This window comes from Lampetra planeri, chromosome 5, assembly GCF_965212315.1.
Source record: "Lampetra planeri chromosome 5, kcLamPlan1.2.h2, whole genome shotgun sequence".
NCBI classification, from domain to species: Eukaryota; Metazoa; Chordata; class Hyperoartia; order Petromyzontiformes; family Petromyzontidae; genus Lampetra; species Lampetra planeri.
In genome coordinates this window covers 14,231,271-14,239,846 of record NC_136111.1, presented here as the reverse complement: position 1 = coordinate 14,239,846, position 8,576 = coordinate 14,231,271, and the positions used below count along the sequence as shown (strand labels likewise).

The 8,576-nt window shown below is 44.0% G+C and overlaps 1 protein-coding gene across 1 annotated transcript; it reads left to right on the top strand.

Annotated features, from left to right (window-relative positions):
• The first annotated feature begins 3,784 nt into the window (after positions 1–3,784).
• Positions 3,785–7,896, top strand: LOC144718955 (uncharacterized). The gene is made up of 4 exons (XM_078594593.1): positions 3,785–4,426; positions 5,679–5,729; positions 6,523–6,670; positions 7,402–7,896. The coding sequence occupies exons 1-4, from the start codon at positions 4,094–4,096 to the stop codon at positions 7,428–7,430; spliced, it is 561 nt and encodes a 186-aa protein (XP_078450719.1). The 5' UTR covers positions 3,785–4,093; the 3' UTR covers positions 7,431–7,896.
• The last annotated feature ends 680 nt before the right edge of the window (positions 7,897–8,576 follow it).

Below are 8,576 nucleotides of genomic sequence, written 5' to 3'. Positions count from 1 at the left end.
TAATACAAATACATGAATATATAGCCTTCTGAATTTCAAGATATTTGCAGGAGGTTTCCATTACGATTATTGTTTAGCGTGTTGGAGGACATCAGAGTTCACAGAGAAAACTCATGGAATTTTAGCATAACATTCAAATCTACACACATGGATGCGACACAGTGGCATACACATTATCAGCTCAGAGGGTGCAGCATCAAGTGGGGTTCCAATATAATATTTACCTCCCAAGGTCGCATATCATTACATTCATTTTAGATTTGTTTACACTGTTGAAAACCAGTGGCGGCTCGCGACATCTCCACTAGGTAGGGCTGTTGTGAGTGACCTCTGAAAATATGGTGTTCTAAATAAGAAAAACCTCATCATGTTATTGGCCTTCCCCTTGAAAGTGATATAACTGTCTTATCTACCAACCGTAGGCATAAACAATACGAAACAAAACAACAAAGCACTAAAATGCTATCCGCATGACCCTCAAATCCACACTACACAATCCCTTTGACTCTGCCAAAAGCCGAAAGAACAATTCAAGGTCAGCTGACACGACACAACAAAGAAATTATCCAAGGCAACCGAGACACCGCATACTGTACAATAACAGCCACATACCGTCGTACACCCACCTAGACAAAATGCTTTGATCAGTATTCACTGGCAACATTAATACAATGTACACAGGCCTACTATTTAATTCACTTTTCATTAGAGCTTGTTTCGCTGTGTGGTCACTGTTTGTTTCACTGTTATCTGTGGTAACTGTAACATCACTTTACCATGACTACATTGTCGAATGGAAAGCTATGCCTATACTGTACTGACATTCGCCTACACATTTGATTTTGGGTTGAAGCCACAATTAAGTGCAATCAGACGTGGTTCGTCCACTAGGAGCGTTGGGGTGCCTCCCCACCAAGCAGCTGGAGATGATACATTATTTTTGGGAATAAAAAACTACTTTTCTATTCATTGTTTTTTTGTGTTGAATATTTAATGATTCTTTCAACCTGAATTTCCTAATGAAGATAACAGTTTCAGTTGTTCATATTAGAAACCGTTGTAACACCACAGTCTGATTTGTGCCTCGGTGTGGTCTCGGGGCAGCTATGAAGGCGTCCGAGTGAGAGATGTCCCCCCCCCTTAATTCGTCGCGATGAGCTTCTAGCATTTTAGCCACGCCGTTTGAGGACCCATTCAGGGCGGTGAAAAGGGCGCCCGTGTCTGTGATGAGACGATGTCACGACGCTAGGTTGCTTTAGGCTTTTGGCAGTGTCAAAGGGGTTGTGTAGTGTAGACTTGAGGGTCATGGGGACAACGTTTGAGTGCTTTGTTGTTTTGTTGTTTTGTTTCGTATTGTTTATAAATACCTACCATTGGCAGATAAGACAGTGCTATCACTTTCACGGGAAGGGTTTTTTTAAATTAGAACACCATCTTTTCAGAGGTCACTCACAACAGCCCCACCTAGTGGAGATGTCACGAGCCGTCACTGAGTGCAATGTAACAAAGCGTGTAGGTCGTGAGCTGCTGTATTTGCACAGTGCAACCTAGCGTCGTGACATCGTCATCACAGACATGGGCGTCTTTTTCACAGACATGGGCGTCTTTTTCACCGCCCTGAATGGGTCTCAAACGGCGTGGCTAAAATTCTAGAAGCTCATCGCGACGAATGAAGGGGGACATCTCTCACTCGGACACCTACAGAGCTGCCCCGAGACCTCCCCGATGCACACATCCGACTGTGGTGTTACAGCGGTTTCTAACAGAGGTGTGGACTCGAGTCATGCGACTTGGACTCGAGTCAGACTCGAGTCATGATTTTGATGACTTCAGACTCGACTTGGACTTGCCTCATCTTTGACTCGACTTGACTCGGGACTCGAGAGCAAAGACTTGAGACTTACTTGTGACTAGCATAACAATGACTTTGTCCCACCTCTGGTTTCTAACATGAACAACTTAAAATGTTATCTTCATTAGGCAATTCACGTTAAAAGAATCATCACGTTAAAAAAATAAACACAACGAAACTATTTTAAGGAAAGTATTTGTATTAGAAAAATCATTTCTGATCTGCAGCTGCTTGGTGTGGCGGCGACCCAACGCCCCTAGTGGATGAACCGCGCCGGTTGAAAACAAATCTCATGGTATAATAATAAGGGTTTTTACCCTTTTTCTGGCAACAAAACTGACACCTTTTTACAAGGAATCATGTTTGCATTAACCACAATACCTGCGGTCAAAATGCAAAAAAAAACTCTGATAATGTATGCATTGTCCTTGAAATTGATTGGAATTTTTTTTTGCATTTTGACCGCAGGTATTGTGGTTAATGCAAATATGATTCTTTGTAAAAAGGTGTCAGTTTGGTTGCCAGAAAAAAGGTTAAAAAGTAAAAACCTATTATTATATTTTGTTACTGGCAAAGGAGGCCTCATGATGTAAATCTCATGGTGGTTGTCAAAGGTGGCCCCAACTCGTAGCTTTGGCCACCAGGGGTGTGAGGTGGGAGGGCAAGGCACATGCAGTGAGTTTAAGAGGCAAACACGCACATTTGATCGACACCGGGGGAACGATGGGCTGAGTTAACCTGCCATCAGGATATGAACTCGAAGCCACTCTTACCGCTGTGATAGGGTGCTAAATTGGCACATCGCGAGCTAGGGAAGAGATGGGCTGATGTTGTGCGGAAATATCTGGAGATGAGTGGACCTGCCGACGACTGGTCACACAGCTGTGTTCAGACCTGTCTCCGTTGCAGGAGGGCGGTTAAAACACGTTACTGGGCAGGTAGAGGCCATTCATTTATCAACAAAGGAGAGCAGAGGAGCGATACAAGAACAAGTAGATCACTTGGTGGAAAAAAAACACTGCAAGTTGGTACCACGGGGATCGCAGATAGTAACATCTGCCAATTGTCTAAATCGGTCAACCCATTACACCGGTGGTTCGTCCTGAGACCTGACAATACGCCTTTGACGCTTCGTGTATCCAGCACTTAGCATGTTGTTATAGGGACGCGTGTCTGTGCGGGGAGCGGTAGTGTAGCGGTTACCGCGCTGCGCTACGAACCAGGCGACCCGATTTCGATGTCCGCTCACGGCCAAAATCAGCGACGGATATCTGACACCAGTCCTGGAGCCTCGGCTCTGATCTCGTCAAGGTTCACAAACCACCACGCGAGCCCCGGTCATTACAGCAGCAGCGCTTTTGGCGAACCATCGAACAACGCGCGCTTTCAGATGCGCTTCCGCGGCCGTCTGGAACGCTCTTCCGATATTAGAAAGTCACCGGAGCTGTGTACTGTAGTTTAACATCCAGATTGAAAACTCATTTTTTTAGAAATGCTTCGTGTGGTTAGTTTGTTGTCCTCCCCCCCCCCGCACTTCCAACAAGCGCTAGACTTAAGTATGGTGCGAAAGAAGTTCAACATACATATATATACAGGTCAAAGCAGTCTAACATGAGTATTGTAGCTGGTGCGGTGTATGAATATCCCCACTCGATAGAATAAGGCCGCCGTGCAGGCTTTCATAGGTTCTGGATAAAACAGCCCTTGCCCCAAAAGTATGTTCAGGCTACGAGGGGGATCTTTGTCTTTGTGTGTCTGCGTGTGCAGCGTGGTCTGTTTGGGGGATAGTTGCATTTGTACCCGGACATGTCAGTGTCAGTGCACGTGTCCGCGTGTGTTTGTGTGTGTGTGTACAAGAACAGGCGATGTAGGTGTGGCTATTTGTATACCACTCCGTGGCCAACACCTGTAACGATGATTGGAACCGGTACTGGACTCCCTCCTCGGGCGACACAGCCTCGAATGTGTGCAAATGTGCGTCTGTTGATTATGCCAACGTGTGCAAACATCGCCACTGTAGAGACAAAGGCGACCAGGCGTAGTGCCGCCCCTGCATAGTTGTGTTCGCTAAGCACAGGTGGCCCAATCGTCGTTTAAAGTGATTCGTTGGGTTTTGCGTGTGTGTGATCAACACCACCTCTTTGTCTCCCCTGTGCTGCTGTTTACACACCGCACCAGGTACGCACGTAAGGCTGAGTCGACCTAGCGGAGTCCCGGACCTGGCTCAGACATTCGTCTCCGATGTTTGCCGTTGACCGGAATAGAACTCGAACATTCGGCGGCTTCGTAGCGCAAGGATTGCTTCACCACCGCGCCACCACTCCCCCACCTCATTTACTGGGGCACAAAACACGGGACACGTCATCCACCCACATCACCTTCACGGGCATCGCCCCAGACAGCGGGGCCACGAGTTTAAACCACGCGCAACTCCCTTGCCAAAGCCCCGCGCACCAGGGTGTGGCACGGGGAGGAGGGCCCTTTTTGCGTCTATATAAGCGGCCGTCTCGGCATTGCGCACCCCACAGTCCACTCTCAAGAAGCCTGCAGCATCTCATCCATCAACTCACCATGGTGAGTCGCTGTCACGCGCAGGAGGCAGATGATGCGCGCAGACAGTGGTAGCGATGAGAGACGATGATTGCGTGCGGTAGGGTTTTGCATCGAACTCGCATTGTAGATATTTCTGTAAATGACGAGAAAAGCGATCATAACAGGTTATTTGTTTTGACCAGGAATCCTAATGGGAGTAATCCTTGACTAAAGCACCTGGTAGTTCACCAGCATCGATTAAATCAGGCCTGGCTGCTGATGAGACAAGGTCAAAACCTCGCCAGGCTTGCGTAGAAAGCGTTTTGATGTATTAACATTGTATAGAGATAAGAGGGAGGCGTGTTGTATGCGTAACTGCTCCGTTCGGAAGATATACAGGCTCGTAAAAAAACCTTTAGACAATGGTAATGATAAAAAAAAATCTGCAGAGAAAATGATAGGAAACTTGAGAGAGGGTAAGGCAGAGAGAGAAATAACCGGGAGAGTATTACCACTTAATGTGGTATAAAATGGTCAACAAAGGGAATCAAGAGGAAATAATGTTGAGAGTGAACGCGAGGGGAAAGAGTACGCGAAATACTGTATAGTTTTAAGAGACAGAGTGAGTGAGACGGAGACGAACTATGTAAGCGAATTACAAAGCGGGAGAAACAGAGATTCACAGAAAAGGCAAAGCTGGAGAGGGACGTGGAGAGAGATCTGCAGAGAGTGGGGGGCATGAGATCGGGTTTGTGATGTGGGCGAAACGGGAGGAAGGCAACAGAGGTGCGCAATTGTGATCCATAGCTCTGCTAACGCTTTAGTTGAGCATTCTGGGCAATAAATCGCATTCAGTTCCATTTAAGCACATCAACTTATAATATTCGCAGTTTACCGGCTTTGTCATCTGTTTTACTTATCCGGAATTCTTCATTACAGTGCTCTGTGAGATTTGTTTTGAAATGCGATATTGTGCATGTGTAATGAGGGCCCATGCTGTACAGAGAGGACACTTTCCAATAACATCTGGTAAACCAAGATAATGTATTGATCATTGCTGACTTTGCTAATTGCCCCGGGAAGGCAAATAATGGTCAGAATTTTTTGTTTAAATCAATGCTGTACGTTAACTTAAGTCTTGAAAGCGAATATATAGAAGATACATTTATTTAGTGTATCTTTTCATCAGTTGTATTAATCTACATTCACACATTTTACTTTGAATATTGATCACGATTCATTCCAAGTTACTGTATATAATGATGAACATGTTCTTCTGTTGTCATGCATACAGGCACAAGTCAATGAAGACATGCTTCTGAAGCTGTTCAAAGCTATCGATACGGTACAGTTATTCCTGAATCACACTGCGTTACATTAGGACACAGTATAATTCACTTGATTAAATAACCATCTAGTTGCTTAAGCTGAAATGTATACTGTATATTCATAATAACATGATATTCTTTGTTCTCATGTATTGAGCTTTTGATATTTAGAGCCCCATCATTTCTGAGACTAAAATAATGGCATATTTAAAAAAATAAAAAGTATATATTTTAGAGAGAAAAAATGTCTTTACCCCACATATCAACTGCACAACAGGCGTTTCCTGCAGGGACTACATGTGACGCACTTTTGGAAACACCTACGGTAATGCAGCAGTGGCGAATGAAGGCGATTAACTGCCCATTTGACACTCTTCATTATTTGGCCCAGTGCATTGTGAGCTGCCTTTATTCTGGAAAAACAACACAATCACCTTACAGCCAAAATACCCCCAAAGCAGGGCACAAATTAAATTGTAAGTCAGGGCAGTGCCTGTACACTTGGGTAAGCTACTCATGTTAAGTCCATCCAGATAAAGCCTGGTTTTGCAATTGATATCTAAGCAGGACGAAATATCCTATAGTTTCATTATCGCATATATCACCCTACTTTCTATTTTCATAGATGTTATTATACAGTCTCGACACTTTAATCACCTGCAGTTTCGGGGCAGTGGTGAGGTAAATCAAGAGTTCTGGCCTAAGGCAATTGTCCCCATGAGTCTAAATGGTTACACTGATAATTATCCTTGTTGATGTACGTGTGGTGATGTTGCATGTGTTGCTGCCTGCTTGTGCTCTATACTCCAGGATAATTCAGGAACCCTCAGCGCAAAGGAGATTCTAGCCGTCCTAAATGACCCAAAATTGAAGTCACCTAAGAAGCACACTCTGAAAGAGGTGGAGGACTTGGTCGGGGCGATAGATTCGTCCGGTGACGGCAAAGTGGACTTCAAAGGTGAAACCAACTGGATTCTAACACACTCTTTTTTCCCGGTTGTGAGACAGACAGCTTCTCCATATACTGCATACCTCGAGTGCCTACCAATCACAACAATACATTCTGTCAGTAAATGTTTTCATTTTACGTTGGTCATCAACACTAACCTTATAACACAAGTCAATGGCCAATGTTTTGGACAGTAACCCTTTCTCAGGCTATAAAGGGCTGAGATATTTCCTTTTTACTGTTTGTTTTTTGGCACACTCAACCTACACACCTTGATGTAATGATGTCATGTAATTGCTAAGTGCCACTCTGAGAACTATATTCATTCAGTAACTGGCTGGGTGAACATGTCGTGACTGAGCTTAGTGGGATGTGAAGGGTGCACAGTGTGGTGTATAGGATACATGGTGGGATGTGTAGTGTCCTGCCCCCCCCCCATCATCAACGTGCACTGACCAGCATGGTCAAAACACCCATGACTGACAAGGCATGGGGAAGTCTTTCATCCAGGAGTGGATAGATAAACAGCTGTACAACATAATTGTTGGATGGATTGCATCATGATATTGGCTATTGAGACATTTCCACAACTGTAAAATAATTAACTTATAACAACTTTTGAGTAAATATAAAGAGTTAACTGAAAACTAATTCCACGTGTAGATAGAAAGAATGGAAGTAGGCCTAATTCGACAGTGTTGTGCTTCATTGGCTTACACTCATCTCCCTTCTTCTTACAGAATTCCTGCAGGTGTTCAAGTCCAAGTGATAAACCAACATCTCCTGCCGGCCATCACCAGTTTACTCCAGCGTTCACCTAAAACTTACCAACAATGTTTCTGCCTGAATTTATGCATTGTCCTCCGCAATATCAGATAACATGTTGTCTTTTGCAGAGTGCCAGATGTTAAATACCACAATGCTGCGTTAGCAAAAGTAGGCCCACGTGTTACACATTTTAACAATAAAATTTAAATCTTAAAAATAAATCGGCCCTAAAAGATAACTTTTGTGATTTTTTTTTTTACCAACCATGTTTTGATGAAATAATGAATAACATGTGAGTGTGGTGCTCACATCCCAGAAGCCCATGTTTACATCAGCAGAATCGAATAAATTAAGCAGTGCCTGGTTGGTGTTTGGAAAGTCATTGGAGTTCGGGTGGCGATGAGAATTTGTATTTTTGTATTCTCTAACAGTTGATGTGTGGCACCCAAAATAAAAGTTAATGGGGATTGGATTTCACTGTGCAATTATTTTCATATTGGAGTGTACTCATCTAAACCTTTCAAGAAATCAGCATGGCACTCACACATGGTTAACATGTAAAAGCTGGCAGTCTTTTCAAACGAATGCATAATTTTAAATGATCAGTAATGTCAACTTATCTAATCTCATTAAAACAAATGGGTATGAGTATTTCTGAATCACTCTTTGGTTCTTTTGGTAAAGTCACGTAGAAAGGAAATAAATTAAATAATATAATACGACGTTTCCATTGCAACGCAAGCAATCGTCATCAGGTACAAACTACATTTGAGATAGAGACAAAACACAGACACGGAGACACACAGACAGACACAAGCAGAGAGAGAACACAGAGACACACAACATAGACACACAGCATAGACACACAGAGACCAAATGCCTCTATGTCGAGGCCTTAAATAGAGAGAGAGGGGGGGGTAGAGAGAGAGGTGGGTCTGCTGGAGCAGAGAAATTAGCGTGTCAATGAGAGAGCTGTGTGGAAATCCACCCCGCGGCGGCCGGAGAGAAAGACCCAACAAGCCTGGAAAATTTTAGAGAGAGTTGTGTGGAAATCCACCCCGAAGCGGCCGGGAGAGAAAAAGAGCGAATGGACCTATGAGAGCCTGGTACATTTTCTAGAGAGAAATAGGCAGTTTGAGAAAACAAA